Source organism: Nicotiana attenuata, unplaced genomic scaffold (genome assembly GCF_001879085.1).
Source record: "Nicotiana attenuata strain UT unplaced genomic scaffold, NIATTr2, whole genome shotgun sequence".
In the NCBI taxonomy this organism is placed as follows: Eukaryota; Viridiplantae; Streptophyta; class Magnoliopsida; order Solanales; family Solanaceae; genus Nicotiana; species Nicotiana attenuata.
The window spans coordinates 13,053-37,766 of NW_017675828.1; the positions used below are offsets into that span (position 1 = coordinate 13,053).

The following is a 24,714-nucleotide window of genomic DNA, read 5'->3' on the forward strand; positions in this document are numbered from 1 at the left end:
GTGTTGTGGATTTCTTTTTTTTTTAGTAGTACATGAATATGTACTTCACTTGACATTTTTTTTGTGAAATTGGAAGATGTAAGTGTATATAACCAATAATAAGTTGGTATTTTTGCTTTCTTTATGTTTTTAGTTTATTTAGTTTTCTTTTTTTGCTTCTTCAATTTGAATAAAAAAAAGAATACATACATATATTTAAAAGTGAAAAAGTTTCTTAAACATTCTTTTTATTTTTATTTTATTTTAGAAAAGAGGTTTTATAATGAAATATGCAGTAAAATATTCTAATTTCAGTAAAAATATTACCTTTTTTTTTATTTAATCAATACAAAAGAATTAAAAATTATATGCATATACAAGAAAATTGTTGTTCATTCTATCTCTGCTAAGTTCATAAAAATATTATTTCAAAATTTATTACTATCTTTATAACTGGGCGAAGAGCGGTCAAATTCACTAGTTGACCAAATATATTGGAAGAAAAAGATAGAAATGGATGGGAGAAGACAAAGCTTGGTATCTTAGTCCTAGATAAGGTGGGATGCTTAATCTTAAATGGAAGACAAGTCAATGTTACACCGACCGCGCATGATTGATAAGAGTAGTATTATTACCGTGTCTTCAATCTTTACCAAGGCTGAACGGGTCATTACCTAATTAACGTGCTGTAGATTTAGGCGAGGTTTCCTTTTGGGAAGTCCAGTAGTCTTGGTCGTTCCTCTCCCCCGATCTATTGGATCTGCACTTTGATTTACTCTGTTTGGTATATTCATATAGTGGGTGGAATGGCGAGGAGTAGATCGTCTTCCACTACTTTCAGGTACATTAATCCGGCTTACTATCTGAAACGGCCAAAGCGTCTGGCTTTGCTCTTCATCGTTTTTGTCTTCGCCACCTTCTTCTTTTGGGATCGACAAACTTTAGTCCGTGATCATCAGGTTCTTCTCTTCATTTTCCATTTGTTTCGCCGTCCTTTTTCTCTGATTATTTTCGTTGTGGAATTCATGTTTAATTTTGGTTTAAAAGTTTTTAAAGTAGCGTTCTTTAATTACAAAACAAGTATATTCTTTGTGTGTTTTGCAGGAAGAGATCTCTAAGTTGAATGAAGAAGTGATGCAATTGCGAAATCTGGTTAGTGGTTATCTGAATTATTTAAAGCTGTGGAGTTTTTAATTTTAATAATCAGCCTACTGTCTTTAATTCTTTTGTGGCTGCCATCGCTCTTCTTACTTTGTTGGGGAACTGTATGCTAGAGCGTCTTTTAATACGTGCCAGTACAAAGTTGTAATTACTCGAGCTACCTCCTGTTCTTCCTTCTTCAAATTAAATGAGGTTGAGAATCTGATTAACTACTTGTAATGAGGGAAAAAGATAAATTTACTAATTCATGTTAGATTTAACATCTCTGTGTTAATATAGGAAAAATATTAATGCCTAGAGGGATTTATTTGGCCAGCTTGGTTATGAAGCCTGAATTTGGTTCGCTTAGCGAAGAGCTACCATATACCAGCTTTTCACCTACTTCAATCTGCTTAAGTAAGGCTAGTACTGCCCAATACTGAATTTGATTTGCCTAGTGAAGAGTTTCTCTGTCTTTCACTGAGCTTAATACCTCAATCTGCTTCAGTTAGGTCAGGGGCTAGTACTGCAGTAATGGGCCCTATAATTGGGCTTGGAGTTTAAAATATATTTGTGCTATTAAAGCTTAGGACCATTGGTCACGCCCAACTCTAGTCCTAAAAAGGATAAGCGGTTGCTGCAAATATAATCCGATCTAAAAGTCCGGAGTCGAATCCCACAGAGAACTAAGGCTTAGCTATATCTGTTTAATATCACTAAAAAGACAAGTTTGAACAATTTTCTAAATTATAAAGATTGAGATTTATATTTCTAGCTAATTAACTAGCAAATACTAGAAAGCGGTAAAATTATCAACTAACGAGACAAAGGGTTGGAGACTAAATTAAGGAGGTCTAGAGTTATGATTTCCCCAATTGTCGGAATCATTACGGCTATGTTCCCTACAATTTCGCCGATGTATTCTCTACTGATCGTGAGCACTTTAGGTGCCGCAATTCTCTCTCGAGCAACTACAACAATTTACTAGACATATTCTCTCGAACTACGCTAGTTGGCTTCATCTAACCACTCACTATGACCACGTCAAGGCTTTGTTATTTCTAAACCTACCTTTAAATCCAATGTATTGATTTCTCACATACGTTAGGAGTGACGTTGTTCAACAACCACCTAAATATGTATCCTTTCTCAAGCAACACATAATAAATAGGCACAGTCAATCGATGGCCATTCAATCAACAACAATAAACACGTAGTTGAACAAGTAGAGAAATCCAACGGCTCAATTATATAAAAACATAACGAGAATTTATCCCACAAAAGGTTCTATCAAAACCCTAGATAACAATTTAGCTAATCATAATAGTATGTAAAACTACAATACTAAAAGTCATAACCAATAATGAAAAAATAGGAAGAGGAAGGAAAAACTCGTAGAAGAATTCCCCGCCTTGCTCCTATTGTGTCTCTGCCTCCTTAGGTCGAACCTGTGTCAAAAGCGTGTCCAACCTCCTCAAAATACCATTTTTCCATGTATATATACCAAGTAGGGTCGGGCCCAAACAATTATACCTTCTCCTACGCGAAAAAGGATAATTTTTCAGGTCCAGACACTCGCGGTCGCGGTCTGGGCACGGTATTTTCCCAGTGCACTGCATCAGTCCGCGCCTAGGTCCGCGGTCGCGGTTTCGACCGCGTTTTTTACCCTGTTTCGTTTGGAATTTGGAAAAACATAAAACATGAAAGTTGTAGCCCTTTGAGTTAGCTTTCTAACCATATATTGTGGAGCCCAAATGGAGTTTTGAGTGAAAAGTTATGTGCATTTTACTAGACAGTGCACAATATGCCTACTCGAGTCTTCGTTTGTTCTTAACTATCAAATTTGACCCTCGAACACGATCCCGGCTTAATTCCTTGGGCTTTTACTCAGACTTCAAAGCTCCAAATCACTAGAATTCATTCTATAACATCTATATAGCTCGGAATCACTCCTACAAGGCATAAAACACACAGTTAGTGCAAAACGCTAGCGATTAAAGCTCAAACTCAATTAAAGTGCAATAAATTAGATTGTAATAAGCGACTAAAATACGCAATTATAGCCTATCACCAACACCCCACACTTAAACCATTACTCGTCCTCGAGTAATCAAACTACACTTTATATAGACACAACCTCTTTTTTTTTTTTTTAACAATTCTCCTAACTCATCACACCAAGAATATTTAAAATAGACTAAGCACAAAAGCGTAACATCTTCACCTCAAGATTTGACTCACAAGTACCACGCATTATTCACAACTCACCCACTTACTCTAACATAGAGGTCACTGACATTACCTTTCCTTCATGAATCAAGTGCCCTCACACAACAAAAGAGAGTAGTTCCACACAAATAAATTTAAGAACACTTAGGAACTCAAGATAGAAAGAATTCACTCACTCTCAGAAATAACATTCATATGCCACAAAAGATGCACCATAGGCTTGCCCGTAGTGTACTACTCTACTAATTGAGCTCATTCAGTCTAGGATCAAATAGGACTTTATTTGGTTGTAATGTAGGCTGCGGGACGGGTAGGATACATTTAGATATAAGAGTGATTACACCTCCCTAAGCACTTTAATACATATACTTTAACATTCAAACCCCATACTTATGTCAAACCAAACTCCACCTTCACCTCAATGTATATTACCCATACTTCTTTAAGCACAATTACATCAAAAGCCACCACCACAAGGAATATTCTTCACAACAATACAACTACTTTTTTTCTTTTTCAATTCCAGTGGCTCTTACTTTTTCAAAACAGTGCACCTTTCTCCTTATTTAATTAGTTCCACTCAAAAGCCAAACCAACCACCCCACACTTTAACTTTTACACAGTTCATAAACAATTCAAGTGCTCATGAGAGGTTACAATGGTTCAAATAGATGGTTAATTCAAACAAATGGGTAAGGCTTGTAATGTGGTTGCCAAAGAAACAGGATTACAGGCTCAAAGGGGTTAACTACGATACATAATAATTAGGCGGGTAAAATATACATATCTGGCTCAACAAAGAAACGCCTATATCACTTCCAAGACTGAACAAAACTACTATTTTGCTTTGCAAACACACGGGGCAAGTTCTAGGCATCAAATGCAATGCACAAAATAACACCCAAACCTCACACACACATGGCAAATAACTCACTCAGGATTGGTTTCATCAAGACACTCTAGTCAAAGCAGTTAAGCAAAGTTAAGATCATACAATTTAATGTACTTATACAAGAGTCAAACATTGAGCCTAAGCGTCACAACCAGAGTACTTACTATTCTCAAGGCATAACAAAGTTAAGAGATATTGCTTCAATTCAAAACACAACACAATGACTCCTACTAAACTATCTACACCCGGTTCAAACAAAACCCTTGGAAAAGAACCGCGACACAAAGAAAAACCAAGGGGTAATTGGTACACTACCTAACAAAAGAATTTTTTTTTTTTGTCTTTTTTTTCTTTAGACTTAAATCCCTCAAGAAAATTGTCTAATAGATCCATTGTCGGGAATAGTCCAAATAAAAAAAAATTATTTAATTAAACTAACACAACTAAAGTAGCATGAAAAGTCACCCAGACTTCCTCCTCACCCCACACTTAAAAATGTGCCTTGTCCCAATGCACATCATAACTATAAGAGGGTAAGAGAAACTCCCTGGTAAGCCAAAGGCCGAAGCACTAGCAGCTCATCGGGTACTCAGACTTCTCCCAGGCTTGGTCCTTCGTGCGGGTACCTCACAGTTAGTTCCAACCATCTGGTTTGCTGTTGTATCCTTCCAATAACTTTGCTTCCATGCTCCTAAAAATAAAAAAATCGACACTACAAGAATAATACAATAATAAAAAAAATAATAAATAAAATAAACTAAAATTAAAAATAAAAAAAATAAAACTGGGTTGCCTCCCAACAAGCGCTTGATTTAACGCCGCGGCATGACGTGAATCACTTTTTGCCTCCACCTCGAGCTTATGAATTGAACCCCAAGTTTTGATTCAAGCTTATGATTATGGTCATGGGGCGATGGAGCGAATCTAACTGGCCCAAGGAAATAATGTAGTATTTTGCACTCCTTGGCCTTTGTATGAGGTATGTAATCCTGACTTTCTGGCAAAAAGAATTCCAGAATATATGCACCTCGTTCCTCATTCCTTGACTTTTCAATTGGTACGGATGACTCTATTTCCATATCATCATCCAAACATAATGTGGAAAAATGCTTGGAGTGTGGACCAATGCGCTCAAACACATGAACTTCAGGACTTTCAACATCCTCAACATCAATGATACTAGAGTCAACAAAATTTATATCCTCAAATTCCTTGGCTAGCTCTAGTCTTACTTCTTCAACATTGACATCCTCAAATTGTAGTTGGCTAGGTTGTTGATGTTCTACTCTGACCTCCCCAATTAACACCTCCAATTCATGCTCTTCTTGGCTACTATCCTCAATATTGGCTTGTTGAGCATTAAAAGCTCCAACCACTTGACTCAATTGAGCCTCCAACTTGCGAATAGTTGCCTCTTGCCTTTCTATCTGCAATTGTTTTTCATTATTTTGTTTCAGAAGTCACTTTAACATATCCTTGATCTCCTTCAGTTCTGCATCCCCAGGTTCTTTGTTCCTGTTAACTTCACAAGAAAAGGTAGAACCATCATAGTAAGGGGTTGGGGAAGATTAGAAATATAAGCAAAACCATAAAAGTGACCATTTTTACCACCACACACATCACACACATTCCACAAATAAGATTGAGTTGGTGCACATAACTCGTTCTCAGGAACGTTTTGAAAATTTTGCCACGGGTGGTTTCCTTCACAATATGTATGTAGATCAATAGTAGAATTATCTACACCTAAATTCCCATAATTCCAAAATGTCATGTTTCTCAAATCAACAGTTATAAAAAAAATACAAAAAAAAAAAATAAAAATAAAACAAAACAAAAGTTCAAACTTGAATCCTAGCAATATATACAGCTATAACTACACCGTTAGTTCCCCGGCAACGGCGCCAAAATTTGGTCATGCCCAACTTTAGTCCTAAAAAGGATAAGTGGTCGCTGCAAATATAATCCGGTCTAAAAGTCCGGAGTCGAATCCCACAGAGAACTAAGGCTTAGCTATATCTGTTTAATATTACTAAAAAGACAAGTTTGAACAATTTTCTAAATTATAAAGATTGAGATTTATATTTCTAGCTAATTAACTAGCAAATACTAGAAAGCGGTAAAATTATCAACTAACGAGACAAAGGGTTGGAGACTAAATTAAGGAGGTCAATTTCGCCGATGTATTCTCTACTGATCGTGAGCACTTTAGGTGCCGCAATTTTCTCTCGAGCAACTACAACAAGTTACTAGACATATTCTCTCGAACTACGCTAGTTCGCTTCATCTAACTGCTCACTATGACCACGTCAAGGCTTTGTTATTTCTAAACCTACCTTTAAACCCAATGTATTGATTTCTCAAATACGTTAGGAGTGACGTTGTTCAACAACCACCTAAATATGTATCCTTCTCAAGCAACACATAATAAATAGGTACAGTCAATCGACGGCCATTCAATCAACAACAATAAACACGTAGTTGAACAAGTAGAGAAATCCAACGGCTCAATTATATAAAAACATAACGAGAATTTATCCCACAAAAGGTTCTATCAAAACCCTAGATAACAAATTAGCTAATCATAATAGTATGTAAAACTACAATACTAAAAGTCATAACCAACAATGAAAAAATAGGAAGAGGAAGGAAAAACTCGTAGAAGAATTCCCCGCCTTGCTCCTATTGTGTCTCTGTCCTTAGGTCGAATCTGTGTCAAAAGCGTGTCCAACCTCCTCAAAATACCATTTTTCCATGTATATAGACCAAGTAGGGTCGGGTCCAAACAATTATACCTTCTCCTACACGAAAAAGGACAATTTTTCAGGTCTGGAAGCTCGCGGTCGCGGTTCGGGCGCGGTATTTTCCCAGTGCACTGCCTCAGTCCGCGTCCAAGTAGCGGTCGCGGTTTCGACCGCGTTTTTCACCCTGTTCCGTTTGGAATTTGGAAAACCGTTAAACATGAAAGTTGTAGCCCTTTGAGTTAGCTTTCCAACCATATATTGTGGAGCCCAAATGGAGTTCTGAGCAAAAAGTTATGTGCATTTTACTAGACAGTGCACAATATGCCTGCTCGAGTCTTCGTTTGTTCTTAACTATCAAATTTGACCCCCGAACACGATCCCGGCTTAATTCCTTGGGCTTTTACTTAGACTTCAAAGCTCCAAATCACTAGAATTCATTCCATAACGTCTATATAGCTCGGAATCACTCCTACAAGGCATAAAACACACAGTTAGTGCAAAACACTAGCGATTAAAGCTCAAACTCAATTAAAGTGCAGTAAATTAGAGTGTAATAAGCGACTAAAATACGCAATTATAGCCTATCATCAACCATCTTACCAAGTTTAGATATTATAGGAAATGAAGAAAAAGAAAAAGTCGAGCTACGACCGGCAAACAGAAAAGGAACTCAACTAAATTTGTCTTAAGAAGGTGATACATCTGGCTGAGCTCAAACCAGGATGTAAGGATTAGCAGATGGACTGACCGAACAAGAGGTGGTGGATGGAGTAAGAGTCGAGATGTCGCAATTTACCTATAGTGCACCATAGGTCAGCGCCTTTTGTGTCATTCCCTTAGCATTAAAGGGAGAGGTAACAGTAGGCGGAAAAAAGTCATCGCTGAGGCTTGTAGAATGCTTCCTCGTTGGGCTTACGGAGAACTAGAGGAGTGTTCAAGAAGACTTGAGAGTATTCTGTCCCAACATTTTAAGCCATTGGGTGTTGCCGTGTTGGTACTCTCAATATATATATATATATATATATATATATATATATATATATATATATATATATATGTATAATGAAACTTCATGAATATATCTTTGTGCTATGTACTTCTTTTCTTGTCCATCTTGTTTGTCTAAAACTTTGGTGGTTTGGTTTATATTTCTGGAAAAAGAATTACAAAGAAGGGATATGGCTAGTTATGACTTATGCCGGTATTATTTTCATGTGTGCTTGCTTCACAGTTTACCCATCTTCTGTTGTTTGCAGTATAGCATTCAAGCCTTTGATTTTAAATACTCAACTTCTATGCATTTATTTTGGATACTGTTTTAGCTGGAAGATTTGAAGAATGGTCGAGTCATGCCAGGTGAAAAGATGAAATCTAGTGGCAAAGGTGGTCATGCAGCGGAAAATATGGATTCACCAGACAATATCCTTGATGCTCAGCGAAGGGAGAAAGTAAAAGATGCTATGCTTCATGCTTGGAGTTCTTATGAAAAATATGCATGGGGTCATGATGAATTACAGGTGTGGATGTTACTTCGAATGAGTTATTTTTTGTGTTGTTAATGTTGCCTTTGTTTTGTTGTATCTTGTGATTTCGCAATTAGATCATTGGTGGAGGAATATGTAACGAAATTCTTGGAAAATGAATCCGGGACATTCCAATATCCTTTTTCCTTTTTGTGTGTTAAGAGGAAATGGGGTGTAATAGATGAGTAGTATTTTTCCTGGGTTTCCGACCAAGTGTCCGGTATCCACATTGGGGCCTGACTAAATCCGGATTCGCGCCGGGAAGTCCCACATTCGGGGTAAAGCGCTCCCTAACAAAGGCGACTCCATACCCAGGGACTCGAACCTTAGACCTCTGGTTAAGGATGGAGTACTTACCGCTCTACCACAACCCTTGTTGGTTAGATGATAGTTAATTACTTCATTAAATGAGTTAGTTGTAAATTTAAAAAACTATTTGAAAATTGAATGAGTTAGTTGTCAATTGATGTTCTCCATTACCTTTTCTTTTCTTTTTTATTTAATTTTCCTAAGGGCTATACCTTTTGTTGACTAGATAAGCATGTGACACTCTAGTTTTTCAATTACAATATTCTGCAGGTTAGCTTGCAACAGCAACGACAAAAACTACGCCTCAAAAACATAGATCATCATGATCTAGTTTGCTCTATTTGGGCCCATTTCATGTCAGCCTTCAATAGTTTGGGGTTTTCTAAAATTCTCTACAATTCCTAGTAACATACACTTTCTCAACAATTACTAGTAACTGCTCTAGTAAATAAGCTAGGAGATCCTAAAAACAAGGTTGCATCTAATGCTGATTATCACCTATCAAAGCTTTTGGCTGACCATTCAAATATGAAGGTAAAATGAAGTATTTGGTTGGATGTGCGTAGACATACCAGTACTGATAAAAAAAAGGTGCTTGGACATGCAAGTAACTTTTTTCTAAAACTGATAAATGTTTACTCTTGTCTTTTTGTCCTCTTGAGCCGAGGGTCTTTCGGAAACAGCCTCTCTACCCCTTCGGGGTAGGGGTAAGGTCTGGGTACACATTACCCTCCCCAGACCCCACTAGTGGAATTTCACTGGGTCGTTGTTGTTGTTGTATACACTTTTTCTTTTTGGGGAGAAAGTTAAAACAAATTCAAACTTTTTGTTTATTATGTTCTTACTCCATCCCATTTCATGTTCCCGTGTTTGACTGGGTATAAAATTTAAGAAATAAGGAAGACTTTTTACACGTAATACAAATAAATACAACATACCAGAATGACCTTCACTATTAACATATAAATGAAAGGAGGTAGCTTATCTTACCTTCCTGATAAAAAAGGGTTACCATATCCTCCCAGAGAAAAGGTTGTAAGAGTTCCACATATCACTTACTATTTCCATCTCCTAATAAAAAAATAGTTTTTATATCAAGTGGGGTCCTAAGAGGTTATGTCAGTAAGCGTAAAATGTTGTTGCTAAGAGTAAATTGTTTGCAATTCAAAAAATGTCAAGGAAGGAGTGCCACATAAAATGGGACAGGAGGAGTATATGTTCTTTCTTCTTATATCCTGACTAAGTATATTGATTTAGCATGTTTGATGCTCTGGATATTGCAAATGACTATGAAATCAATTACATAAGTGGCTAAGACTTGGCCTTTAATTTATTCTTTTCTAGTGTATGTTTTGACATGATTCTCTAGATATTTCTGAATTATTGTGAGTGTCCTGGTATTGAGGATAGCAATTTCATCTTGCAAAGTTAATGCGCTTGGGTTTTAAAATACAGACACCTTTATGCTACCTAACGAAGAACTTCAATGTTCTGATTTTGCTTAACATTTGGTTGATTTAAAATTAAAATAAAAGTACATCTGCTACAAGTTTCCAGAGGAGCTTTGATGTCAAATTAAAATTAGAGGAAGTTTGGGGTTTTGGCTGTGGAGTTGTATTTCTCAAAACTGGTCTGCTTCATGCTGAACCAGTCTGTTATCAATAAAAGTCATCTAGCGAAGAAATTCATGAAAATATAGACTTGGACATGGATAAACATTTTCTTCTGCCTACCTTTGCTGCTACTTGTCTTAAGAACAATATGTATATGGAAAGACACTTTTCTTACTTTTCCTTGAAGATTAAGATACAAATGTCTTTGTAATTTACATAATCAGCGCTTTCTTTGGTGATATGATGTAACGATTTGTTTTACCTATAGAAGGATATTTTTTTTGATAGGTAGCAAGATATAGTATCCCTTCATATGTGATTATTTTACTCTCTTTCTTCTTTTCTGTCTAAACACACACTTCTAGAAAATATTGACACAAAAGTTCATGCCTTGCAGCTTCAGTAATGTTCCTATCGTACCCTTGAGGCTGACTTGAATGATTGTATTTATGGAAAATAAAAGGTATATATAGGATAGTGTAACTGATTCTTGTTGATTGTAGACATTGGCTTTTGATCATGTACTATAGTTTTTTGACAATCAGAAAGGAAATGACTGCATGAAATCTGTTGGACATATCCTTTTTATTTCGTTTAAAATTGAACATTTTTAAAAGTTGATATACTTGCCTTGATTCTGCAGTTGGTTTCTGCTTTGTGCTTGTTGTACGTTATACATTACTTCTTTAGTGCACTTATGCTAAATTATTTAACAATTATGCTGAAAATGTCCAATCTCAGCCGCAATCCAAGAATGGTGTTGACAGTTTTGGTGGTCTTGGAGCAACCTTAATAGATTCTCTTGACACACTATATATCATGGGCCTGGATGAGCAATTTCAGAGAGCTAGAGAGTGAGTTTATGCTCTTCCTCTTCTAGAATCATGTGTATTACTTATGGTGCTTGTTTTGTCCGCAGACGAGAGAAAATGTTAAACTAAATACGGTGAAAATTATCAAAAGCAAGACACATGTGTGTCTTCACTAATTTAAAGTAAAAATGCAACTGCAATTGGTCAAGTATTTGTCAATTTTCCGTTTACCTTCTTGTTTCCTCCCTTTAAGGGAGGGAGGGAGGGAGAGATGTTTCATTCATTTTATCACTTCCAGTTTCCTTCTCGTTGTTAAGCATATTGGCTCTAATCTATTGAATAGTTTTTGCAAATGATGCAGTATGTTAGGTATTTAAGCTTTCCAATGTAATTGTTTTCAATGAATTATTCCACGTGGCTAATAGTGGCTAACACTTTACTGATGGCAGATGGGTTGCGAACTCCTTGGATTTCAACAAGAATTATGATGCAAGTGTTTTTGAGACAACCATAAGGTTGCTTTATAAGGTTTAATATGAGTTTTTTATGAGTTTTCGTTATCCTTTCTCAGCTTCAATGATCTAGTACCATGATTCTTGTATGGTTAATTATTTTTTTCAACAACTCAGGGTTGTAGGTGGGCTTCTTAGTACGTACGATCTATCTGGTGATAAGCTTTTCCTTGAAAAGGCTCAAGACATTGCTGACAGATTGTTGCCCGCATGGAATACAGAATCTGGAATCCCTTACAACATTATCAACTTGGCACATGGGAAGCCACATAACCCTGGCTGGACAGGGGTAAGTTTGAACTCTAATAAATTGCAGTTAATTCGCCCCTGTTGATACTACTCCAATTTCATCTGGCAAAGAGGATGGAGGGATCAGTTATCCCAGAAAAGGGATGTTCCCTGAAGATTGTGGAGGGTACCCGACATAGGAGAAGAGTATATATCTATTGGGAGGTTTCTGAAGAAGAATCCTCTCTTGAAGTTTCCTTATAATATGTTGATAGAACATTTAGTTTGCTTCTCTTTGTTCTTTTGCTCTCTTCCCTGCATTCACCTCCCCCCCCCCCCCCTTTCTTTTCAAAGAACTTGTATTCTTACCCGTTTTGCTAACATATTGACTGATCTGATTGTGATCTTTCTCCTGGAACTTGTCAGTTTGCTTATAGTTTCTATAGATTGTATTTCTCCAGAGGTGGTTTGTGCATTTTTTTGAAATTATTGCGCTCTTTGCTCTCAGGGTGATAGTATCCTGGCAGATTCTGGTACTGAGCAACTTGAGTTTATTGCTCTTTCGCAGAGGACAGGAGACCCAAAATATCAACAAAAGGTATGCCTGAGAAAATTTCTTAAAATACAAACTAGTTCATATTCTCATAAAACTACAACTTGAAACTATGATATGAAAATTGGTATTGTGTAAAATTGATTAAGCTACAGACTGTTGGGTCAATCTTCCCGTGTGATGAAAGGTGTATGTCCTATTTCAGGTGGAGAATGTTATCTTAGAACTTAACAAAACTTTTCCTGATGACGGTTTGCTTCCAATATACATTAATCCACATAAAGGCACAACATCATACTCAACTATAACATTTGGGGCAATGGGCGACAGGTAAATGACCTTCGTTTGTCCATTCTAGAATGATGCCTGTGAAAACCTGATTGAGTAGGAGTATTTATTCCCAAAAGAAAAAAATAGGGGTAGAGCCTTTATCCTATTTGTGAATTGACATTTAGAGCTTCCATGTTTTCTTTTCATATGGAAAGTTAGTAAAAGATTTTTTTGTTTCAGCTTTTATGAATATCTACTCAAGGTCTGGATACAAGGAAACAGAACTGCTGCTGTGAGTCATTATAGGTAAGCAGCTTAAGTTCTCTTCTGTCTGTTTTGCTTCAGATATTGTTGTCCTTTTAAAGCTTCAATTCAGTCCATCCGGTGTTTCACTTGATGGTTCCTGTAGGTCTAAGTGCATATATTAATGCTTAAACACTTCCTCAGCCTGAAATCAAATCTGATCATGTGTTGCAGGACTGCATAGAAATATTCGTTGACAGTGTTTACATATTTGGAGCATTATAGATTTTCAAGTAAGAAAGCCTAGAACAAGGGAAATTTTTTTTTGCACTAAGGATAAAAAACTGACAGAAATGAAATATGGTATCACTGTGAATACATAATATCAGAGCTAAATACTTACAACAGCAGCAAATACGCCTCAATCGAAGCTAGTTGAGAAATTTTGATCAGGCCTGAATAAACTTAATTTATGTTTTAACTCGCTCCTCACGTGCGGGCTTGATTTCTTTTGATAAGCCAAACACGTGAAATTCTTTTTGGTCATTTTAGTGGTGACCAAACAGTTAGGAGATGTGAGAGGTTGGCCTTGGTCGGTATGAGCCTATGAGGAGAGGTAGAGGTAGGCCAAAAAAGTATCGGAGAGAGTGATTAGGCAGGACATGGCGCAACTTAAGCTTACCGAGGATATTGACCCTTGATAGGACGGTGTGGAGGCCGTGAATTAGGGTAGAAGGTTAGTGGGTAATCGAGCATTTTTCTTTGTCTTTCCCATACCGGTACTATTAGTGTTAATATGATATCTTTTTATAACTTAGATTGCTATTACTACCTACTGTTTGATTGCTATCTTCACTTCGGTTTTCTTAATATGTTGCTGTTGTTACTGCTTATTGCCGCTGCTTCATTTAATCATCTCTTTAGTCAAGGGTCTACCGAAAAGAGCCTCTCTGCCCTCCAGGGCAGGGGCGGACCTACGTGGAAGGTAGAGGGGTCACCGGCACCCGTTAAGCTCGGAAAAAATCTTATATTTATATGTATGCATATAAAGGGTATATAACGTGAGACACGTTATATGTTTTGTTAGGCACCCTGATACTCAAAAGCCCTTTTGGCGCACTGGTCGCGTATGCAGCTTAGTGGTGCTCTTATGGCTTGGATAGCTTGGGTTCGATTCCAAGCTCCGGCAATTTGTTTTTCTTCTACTGTTATATGCCCATATTTCTCTTCTTTTGGCTATTTTTTTTAGTTTCCAGTCCTTTTTTGATTTTTGATTTTTAGTTTCTGCCCCAAACTCCTTTTCTTTTGATTAAACTTCCCTAAAAAAACCCAAAAGTTTTTTCTATGCTAAAAATTGAAGCTTAGAACTTATCATAATCATCGTCGTCTTAAGAGAGTTGCACGTCAAACTTTGTAGCTAATAATTTGCATGAGTCATGACTATATGTCAAAAATAGTAGTGCCCCCGTCACTTTCAAATTCTGGGTCCGCCTTTGCTCAAGGGTAGACGTAAAGTCTGCGTACACACTATCCTCCCCATACCCCACTTGTGGGAGTTCACTGGGTTTGTTGTTGTTGTTTTTGTTGTTATTGTTGTTGTATGTGAGAAAGCACGGGAGAAAATATATTATTGATGTATATACATATGTTACAATGAGCCCTATATATATATACACACATAACATGTCCTACTCCTAACATATATTGGATTAGGGTTATTTATTTACTCCTATTTACATGACTATTCTAACACTCCCCCTCAAGCTGGTGCATATAAATCATATGTACCAAGCTTGTTACATATGTAGTTAATACGAGGACCAGTGAGGGACTTGGTGAAAATATCTGCAAGCTGATCATTCGACTTCACAAACTTTGTAGCAATATCTCCCGAGAGTATCTTTTCTCTAACAAAGTGACAGTCAATCTCAATGTGTTTAGTTCTCTCATGGAACACTGGATTTGACGCAATATGAAGAGCAGCTTGATTATCACACACAAGTCCCATCTGACTAATCTCACCAAATTTCAACTCCTTGAGCAACTGTTTGATCCAAATTAGCTCACATGTCGCCATAGCCATTGCTCGATATTCTGCTTCTGCACTAGACCGAGCAACCACATTCTGTTTCTTGCTCTTCCAGGACACCAAATTTCCTCCTACCAAGACACAATATCCAGACGTAGAACGTCTATCAGAAGGTGATCCTGCCCAATCAGCATCTGAGTATCCAACGATCTGCTCATGGCCTCGACCCTCAAACAATAAACCTTTGCCTGGAGCTGATTTTATATACCGAAGAATGCGAACAACTGCATCCCAATGACTATCACACGGAGAATCCATAAACTGACTCACAACACTCACAGAAAAGGAAATGTCAGGTCTTGTCACTGTAAGGTAATTTAATTTACCAACCAACCGTCTATATCTTGCAGGATCGCTAAGAGGTTCCCCCTGTCCTGGCATAAGTTTAGAATTCGGATCCATCGGAGTGTCAACCGGTCTACAACCTGTCATTCCTGTCTCTTCAAGAATATCTAAGGCATACTTTCGTTGTGAGATCACAACACCTGAGCTAGACTGAGCGACCTCAATACCCAGAAAATACTTTAGTTTGCCCAGATCCTTAGTCTGAAAGTGTTGCAAGAGATGTTGCTTCAATTTAGTAATACCATCCTGGTCATTGCCGGTAATAACAATGTCGTCAACATAGACCACCAGATAAATACAGAGACTCGAGGCAGAATGCCGATAGAATACAGAGTGATCAGCTTCACTCTGAATCATGCCAAATTCTCGAATAACTGTGCTGAACTTACCAAACCAGGCTCGAGGAGACTGCTTTAGACCATAAAGTGACCGACGCAAGCGACATACAAGGCCACGAGACTCCCCCTGAGCAACAAACCCAGGTGGTTGCTCCATATAAACTTCATCCTCAAGGTCACCGTGTAAAAAAGCATTCTTAATGTCCAGCTGATAGAGGGGCCAATGGCGAACAGCAGCCATGGATAGAAAAAGGCGGACTGATGCTATCTTAGCCACAGGAGAGAAGGTATCACTGTAATCGAGCCCAAATATCTGAGTATATCCTTTGGCAACAAGACGAGCCTTAAGACGATCAACCTTACCATCCGGACCAACCTTGACTGCATACACCCAACGACAACCAACAGTAGATTTACCTGAAGGAAGAGGGACGAGCTCCCAAGTACCACTCGTATGTAAAGCAGACATCTCGTCAATCATAGCCTGTCGCCATCCTGGATGAGACAATGCTTCACCTGTAGACTTAGGGATGGAAACAGAGGACAAAGAAGATAGAAAAGCATAATAGGGTGATGACAAACGATGATAACTCAAACCGACATAATGGGGATTAGGATTAAGGGTGGCCCGTATACCTTTCCGAAGTGCAATCGGTTGATTAAGAGGAGACAAGTCCGCAGTATTAGCAGGGTCGGGTGCAGGACATGAATCAGCTGGACCTGATGCTGGGCGCGGACGACGATGATATGTCAAAAGTGGTGTTCCTGTGGCACTAGACTCCTCAACGGTTGGAATGGATAAGACTTCTATAGCGGAAGGTGAAGGAGGAGCTATAGGAGACTCGGGTAAGACTTCTGTGGCGGAAGGTGAAGGAGGAGCTATAGTAGACTCCTTAAAGGTCGGTATAGGTAAGACCTCAGATATATCAAGGGGGTCAGAAAGGTCAGAAGAGGTAAAGAAAGGTTTAGACTCAAAAAATGTGACGTCAGAGGACATAAAGTACCTACGAAGATCAAGTGAGTAACAACGATATCCCTTCTGAACACGAGAATAACCAAGGAAGACACACTTGAGAGCACGAGGAGCTAACTTATCTTTCCCAGGGGCTAGGTTATGAACGAAACAAGTGCTCCCAAAAACACGAGGGGGAACAGAGTATACGGGTGATTGGGGAAACAATACTGCATACGGTATCTGATTCTGGATGGGAGAGGAAGGCATCCGATTAACTAAATAACAAGCTGTGAGAACTGCATCGCCCCAAAAACGCAGCGGAACATGAGATTCAATGAGAAGTGTGCGAGCAGTCTCAATGATGTGCCTATTCTTTCTCTCTGCAACCCCATTTTGCTGAGGGGTATAAGGACAAGAGGTCTGATGAATAATTCCTTGAGAAGTCATAAACTGCTGAAATTGAGAGGATAAATATTCTAAGGCATTATCACTGCGAAAAGTGCGAATGGAAACACCAAATTGATTTTTAATTTCAGCACAAAAATTCTGGAATATAGAAAACAACTCAGAACGATCTTTCATTAAGAAAATCCAAGTACATCTTGAATGATCATCAATAAAACTAACAAAATAACGAAATCCCAAGGTTGAACTGACTCTACTAGGACCCCATATATCAGAGTGAACTAAAGAAAAAATAGACTCTGCGTGACTCTCAATACTACGAGGATAGGAGGCTCGGGTATGTTTCCCGAGCTGACATGACTCACACTCTAATGTGGATAAACTAGACAAACCAGGCACCATCTTCTGAAGCTTGGATAAGCTTGGATGTCCTAAACGTCTGTGAATTAGGTCCGGAGGATCTGTAACTAGACATGCCTTGGAGGATTTTAGGGAGTTAAGGTAGTAAAGCCCTTCTGATTCAAGTCCTGTTCCAATCGTCTGCCCTGTACTGCGGTCCTGCATAATAAAAGAATCATCAATAAAATATATACCACAATGGAGGGCACGAGTCAAACGACTAACAGATGCAAGATTAAAAGGACAGCCAGGGACATAGAGAACGGAATCTAGAGTGACAGAGGGTAGGGGATTCGCTTGTCCAACTCCTTTTGCTTTGGTTTGAGACCCATTGGCTAAAGTAACAGTGGGAAGAGACTGTGAATACGCAATATTTGACAAAAGTGATTTATTACCAGAGATATGATCAGAAGCGGCTGAGTCCACAACCCATTGTCCAGGAGGACTAGACTGGGAAACACAAGCAAAAGAATTACCAGCAACAGAAGTATTAGTCTGAGCAACAGAAGCTACTTGTGGAGATGTCTGCTTACTTGCTCGATACTGAAGGAACTCATTATACTCCCCTTCAGATAAAGAAAATCCCTGGTTACCTGTAGTCTCAGTCTGAGCAACATAAGCATTTTTGGTTGGGCGGCCATGTAAAGAATAGCATACATCACGAGTGTGTCCAAGTTTATGACAATAGGAGCACTTGGGTCTAGATCTTCCAAAACGACCTCCTCCTCGTCTATTTTCCATAGTATGAGATGCCCGATTGTCCACTGATTGGGATACGAGGACAGATGAGTCAAGTGTCTGTGATGAGCTCACTGGGTGACTAGGTGCTGCAACAAGGCGAAGTAATCGAGAGAATAATTCATCAACTGTGGGAACGGTTGGACTAGCCAAAATCTGGTCACGTACTGAATCAAGGTCATTAGGGAGTCCAGCGAGTGTAAGAACTAGAAACATCTTCTGTCTTGCTCTTGTGTTTTTCAATACTAGCAGAAACTGGCATCAACGTCTCAAATTCTTCCATGACTGCCTGAACTTGTCCCAAGTAAGTAGACATATCTAATTCCTGTTTCTTCAAGCTTGTCATTCGCGATATTACATCATAGAAACGAGATATGTCATTAGTGTATAGATTACGAGCCTTTTCCCAAACTAAATAACATGTCTGGAATGGACGGAACAAGGGCATCAACTTGGAATCAATAGATCGCCACAGGATACTACATAACTGAGCATCGACCTTCTCCCATTGTGTTTTGGCCTTTTCATCACCTTCGCTAGCCTTTTTTGTTAAATGATCTTGAACTCCTTGACCTTTACACCACAACTCGACAGATGAAGCCCAATCTAAGTAGTTTGAACCTCCCATTAAAGGTTCTGAGGTAATCATAACACCAGAACTGCCAGAACCTGGGTTTCTAGACCCGAAAGCATCGACTCCCAAAGACATGGTTGGATTATCACCAAATAACAAAAAGAATCAACTGAAAATTCTCTGAGACAGATGAAGAAAACACTGTGTTTGCCGGAAAAGTACTGTAGCTGCCGGAAAAATCAGTGTAGTCGCCGGAAAAACTCAAAGTGGTCAGAATTAAAAAATAAAAATATGGACAGGCTCGGAATTGCAGGGCGATCCAACTGTCCTGAAGAAGCGAAGCCGAAAAATGGCCGGAAGAGGCCTCACGCGCCGGCGCGTGGGACAGACGCGCCGCCGGCGGCAGAGTTCCGACAGGCGCGTGACGGCGCGTGGAGGGCTATTTTCCGGTGATTTTTTCTGGGTTGGTCGGATCTCTCTTGGGAACCTTGTGGTGGTGTTGGATTTTGCACAACACTGTTAATTAGTGACTTTGACGCAATAAGTCACTTAGGTCACCGGAAAATTGCACGGTGACTGAGTTCTTTCTTCCCGGAAGTCGCTGGAATGATGCACAGCGATATGTTTCTCACTAAAGCTCTGATACCATGTGAGAAAGCACGGGAGAAAATATATTATTGATGTATATACATATGTTACAATGAGCCCTATATATATATACACACATAACATGTCCTACTCCTAACATATATTGGATTAGGGTTATTTATTTACTCCTATTTACATGACTATTCTAACAGTATTTATTCCATTACTTTACGAAGTTCTGTGGAAGCACATTGGATAATGCTTAGAAAATTCTATGTTGTGGCTTTACATTTTCTTTAAGGATGGTGATGTCCAGGCCAGCTAATATCGTTGCTGCTTTACATTTAATTTTTTGATAAATCTTTCTACAACAACAACAACAAACCCAAAGGAATCTCACAAATAGGGTTTGGGGAGGGTGATGTGTACGCTGAACTTAGCACTACCTCATGAAGGTAGAGAGGCTGTTTCCGATAGACCCTCGACTTAAATCTTTCTATGGCATATTTATACTATTCTCACATATATTTTTTACTGGTTCTAAGCTTCAAAGACTTTTTATTAATTTTCTCGCCAGACACATTAGGAGTAGTCAAAGTGAGGTAGCTGGAGTATTAAACTCATTTATGCTCTTAAGACTCTTTCTCTAATTGGAAGCTTGAACTAAATTTTACAGTGGTATTTGACGAGAGTTTGAACTTGAAATTTCAGATCTAAGAACTGTGAGTACTAGTGGAATTTGTTTTAAGTGGTTGGTCTTTCCCTTAAATCCTTTTCCTTTTCTGGTGCTAGAATGCAGGAAGATGAAATTGATTATAGTGGAAAGGTTGTGCTATAAGTGCTTAGCTAGAAAAAAAAAGGATCTGTGATGTGGAAAAGAAGAAATTATGTTTGATGCATAAAGCCTTTCTGAGACTTGAAAAGATTTGAAATATGAAGTGATTTTCTTTTACAAAATTTTGCATTCCTCTGTTTTCCTCAGTATAATTCTTCCACTAATTTTGCAAGCAGGAAAATGTGGGAGACATCAATGAAAGGTCTTTTAAGCTTGGTCCGGAGAACGACTCCTTCGTCTTTTGCATATATTTGCGAGAAGATGGGAAGTTCTTTAAATGACAAGGTGATGTATAAGCTTTTGCACATATTTGGGGAGTCTGAGATGTGTTAAATTCTTGACTCTGTTTTATTTACCCTTTTGGATTTTGTGCAGATGGATGAACTTGCATGCTTTGCTCCTGGGATGTTAGCTTTAGGATCATCTGGTTATAGCCCTAATGAGGCTCAGAAGTTCTTATCACTGGCTGAGGAGGTATTTTTAACTTACAGAGCATCATTACGAAATGTGATTTTAGGTTTCTATTTGCGAAATGATCTCCATATGCCCCAATTCGTGTGTGTGCCACTATGTTGATTGAAAGTGATAATAAGAAAGAGGTATATCTACAGTCATATGGAGGAAAATTGCGTCAAAAGACCTATACTTCTCGGAGTTAATGCGGATGTAGCTAAAAACAATACACAAGAAAGGATCCATATAAGCAATACCAACTAATTGGGATTAAAGATCCATAGAGTTCTCATGTTTGCTGTTACTCCTTTTTATTTTGGTTGAAGATTTATGTAATTGTTTAACTAGAAGTGTGAGATTTACATCTAGTTTTAGTGAACCCCTGATAGTATTAATGAACCCTTATTTATTATTGGAATGCAATGGGTTTAAGTAGAGGCCCTAAGTTGCTCTGACACGGCACTTTAGGTGCCGTACCCGTGTCGACACGACACTAGTATGGGTGTGGGTATGGGATCCGTACCGGATCTGGTCAAACAATTTTGGGTACTGTGACCGCGACAGACGGAAAATTTCGAGACGAGATACAATTTGATTCCCGAAATCAGAACCAAAACAAGGGTAAATTTGAAGAAAATAGCATATCTTATCCAAGAAATCAATTCTTTACTTATCTATAACTTGGGAATAAAAAAAAAATCCACACTTTACAAGCTATACATAAGTATTCCACCAAATTTCTCATAATTTAGATATATTTTTATATTTTTTGAATTATTTTTAGCCGGATCCCCGCACCCGTATCCGTACTAGGATCCATATCCCCGAATCTTAGAATTTACATCTCGAAGGATCTGACCTCTAGATCCAGACCCGTGTCGGAAACCCGCACCCATGTCCGAGCAACTTAGAGTAGAGCATAATGGATACAGAGAATTCATATAATCAACTCTTTACTTGTTTAGGTTTGAGGTTTAGTCAATTGATTAATTGAATTGAGAAGCGGTCTCTGTCGAAAAAAGTTTTAGGTTTTAATTCAACTTTTGAGCATTAGCGATGGTGAGCAGTGGGCAATGCTCTCCTACCACCAGATGTTCGCTTTCATTGGCTGTTATATTTAGCTGGGGGTGCTGAAAGGTGAAGTGTGGGATAAGAACTAAGCGTTAGTGACTCTTAAATGTGTTAGGGGGCTAAGTGTTAGTCTTTAGATTGTGCTTGCCCCTATGATTTGACTTGCCTTTCATCTCTAGGTTTCCCTTTCACATGATGGGAAGGCCCAGAGGATTAGGGGTTCTTTCTATAGGAGCTTTTAGTGACTGCAGTGTTGTTTCTTGTTGCCAGAAAGTTCTAGTATTGCTTTTTTGCTGAATATCTTAACCTTCTCTTGCAGCTTGCTTGGACTTGCTATAACTTTTACCAGTCAACACCTACAAAACTGGCAGGAGAGAACTATTTTTTTAGTGCCGGCCAAGTCAGTTTTTTCCTTTTAGTTCATAGTGATGTTTGTTTTGTTGTTTGCTTATGGTGATAACTTATTTAAATTGTTCATCCTGTTTAATGCTCTTCAGGACATGAATGTGGGCACATCATGGAATATATTAAGGCCTGAGACAGTTGAGTCGCTGTTTTACCTCTGGCGTTTAACAGGAAACAAGACATACCAAGAGTGGGGTTGGAACATATTTCAAGCATTTGAAAAGAACTCAAGGATAGAATCTGGATATGTTGGACTTAAAGATGTAAGAACAAACTCAATTCTTTCAACTTTGGATAGTACCTACACCTCCATTATCTTCTTTCTTTAAATGCCTTCAAATGCTGCATCTTTAATTCTGTTTCTGGAGGTTAAAAATCTGCTGCTATTTCCCGTGTTCTTTGTTAAAAAATTGTGTCTCCTCATGAAATAGACTCTTTTTTGGATTTTGATATTGATAATTGGGATATACATACATGAATCATGAATGTTACTTTTATGCTATTGTTTGATGGAAAATTTGGTGCTCCTACTTGGTGTTGTCTCTCTCCTTCACCTTGTAAACACCAGCTCGCTTCTAAACTTCAGTTTTCGTTTTTGGGTTTTGCAGTACTCTAATTACAGGCAGGTTTCTCAAATTTGATTTATTGAGCAATCTTTAATATTTAGTGAAGTACGAAAATATGTAACATGTGAAACGGTGTACCTCGGCCAGCCCATCCATTAGATAATTGTACGCAAAGAGCAACATTGAGCTAGTGAGCCCCCCCTCCCTCCCTCCTTTTTTTTTTATTGCTGACCCTGATCTTTATTTTCTCCTACTAGAAACTCAACTTCAGAGCTACCCTTTTTTGTTCTATGGATGCTCAGTATTTTTATTGCATCTTCTCCTATTTGAAGCTAAATTTGTCCTGGGACAGCAAAAACTTGACTCCATTCCTTGTAGCCCAATGTTTCTTTCCAGTTATAAAAGCAAGTTGTGAAGATAAAAATGAAGCGGAGGGATTTTGAAATACAAGGTGTCTAGTTTCAGAGAATGTATAATCAAATTGTTGCGACTAACTTTAGCATGCATAATTGCTGACTTTTACCACGTCGACTGGTCTTCACGGGCAGCTGTCAAAAGTTTGTTGGGAACCTCTAGAATTCAGGGTTTTGTGCTTGTAATTTGTCGGTATGACTGCTTTTTCGTGTTATTCAATGGAGACATATACCACTAAATTTGGTTGTGAAGGGAAGGTTTTAATTTCATATACAGTATCGTTGTTGACTTCTGTTTTAATGCTTTTTTCGGTTTTCCCAGGTCAACACTGGTGTCAAAGACAATATGATGCAAAGCTTCTTTCTTGCGGAGACTCTTAAATATCTCTATCTTCTTTTTTCACCCTCATCAGTAATCTCCCTAGATGAGTGGGTTTTTAACACAGAAGCCCACCCCATAAAAATTGTTACCCGGAATGATCGTGTTATGAGTTCTGGAGGGTCAGGTGGACGGCAAGAATCAGATAGGCAATCACGTACCAGTACCAGGAAAGAAGGTCGATTTCGTATTAATCATTAATCAAGCTGTTGATAAAGTATAATGGGATTGAATGACCAAGTGGAGTGTCTCATGAAACTTGCATCTGAGGTAAAAGAAGGATCTGCACTCTGTTAACTCCAGATTGTCTGGATGTATTGCTATATTCTGTAGCTTATTAAATGCCACCACATGGAGCAGTAGTTTTATGTAGCTTAGCTTAGCTACTTTAGATTCGCTTCTTAAACTGGCGTGTATTATAGGAGATTGCAATTTTTGCCGGCAGCACCACATTTTTGGGCTTGATGAGCAAATTGCTAGTCGCACCTAATTTTTCCCTTAGAAAGCAAAAACTCATTTCAATGGGCACAAAATATGACATTTGTGTTCCTGATTTTTTTTCTTTATCGTTGGGGCTGGGTTTGAGTTGTACTACTCCTGAGAATTGACGTGTGTAAAGTTATATGTATTTGAATTTGTGAATTTACGGTCCCTGTGACACTCTCTGTGTTTCAGATATATATATCTGATACTCTGATTTTTATATACCTGTATTTGATTGGATGTAGAGTTTAAGAAAGAACAATTTTAAAAACTTGCGGCCTTAAACATGTCATGTTATTTATATGGTTATAAAAGTATGTCATTAATAATAAAATGAGAAGTATACGGTTAATTTATCTATCTATATCTATACTATATTAAAAGTAGGAACCTCTTAATTGAAAAGTTAAATTATTTTTTTACCCTTCTTATTTTTGTATCTTATTAATTTTTAAAAAAGAAAATCAAAGAGAAAGCTACATAAAGATGCCTAAAAAAAAAGAAAACAACGACTTCAAAGAAACGACGCTTACAAAAAGAGAGAGAAAAACGTCTGCAAAGAGACGCCAAGATTTGGGTCACTTTAATTCTTTCTTCGTTATACCCGTTTTATTCTTCTTCTTTTCTAAAG

At 38.1% G+C, this 24,714-nt stretch overlaps 1 protein-coding gene across 1 annotated transcript; it reads left to right on the forward strand.

Annotated features, from left to right (window-relative positions):
- The first annotated feature begins 472 nt into the window (after positions 1-472).
- LOC109220490 (mannosyl-oligosaccharide 1,2-alpha-mannosidase MNS1-like) lies at positions 473-24,303 on the forward strand. Its single transcript, XM_019384958.1, has 14 exons — positions 473-938; positions 1,084-1,131; positions 8,307-8,501; positions 11,171-11,283; positions 11,691-11,756; positions 11,871-12,042; positions 12,490-12,579; positions 12,740-12,864; positions 13,045-13,110; positions 20,490-20,598; positions 20,689-20,787; positions 22,157-22,237; positions 22,335-22,505; positions 23,544-24,303. Exons 1-14 carry the CDS (start codon positions 786-788, stop codon positions 23,799-23,801), a joined length of 1,746 nt encoding a protein of 581 aa, XP_019240503.1. The 5' UTR covers positions 473-785; the 3' UTR covers positions 23,802-24,303.
- Positions 24,304-24,714: the final 411 nt, after the last annotated feature.

What these genes read in the sequence shown, in the direction of transcription:
- LOC109220490 (XM_019384958.1), top strand. Translation starts at nt 786, where the DNA reads ATGGCGAGGAGTAGATCGTCTTCCACTACTTTCAGGTACATTAATCCG. An exon ending in TTTGGGGCAATGGGCGACAG is followed by an intron (nt 12,865 to 13,044) that starts GTAAATGACCTT and finishes TTTTTGTTTCAG; the next exon opens with CTTTTATGAATATCTACTCA. An exon ending in ATTTTTTTAGTGCCGGCCAA is followed by an intron (nt 22,238 to 22,334) that starts GTCAGTTTTTTC and finishes AATGCTCTTCAG; the next exon opens with GACATGAATGTGGGCACATC.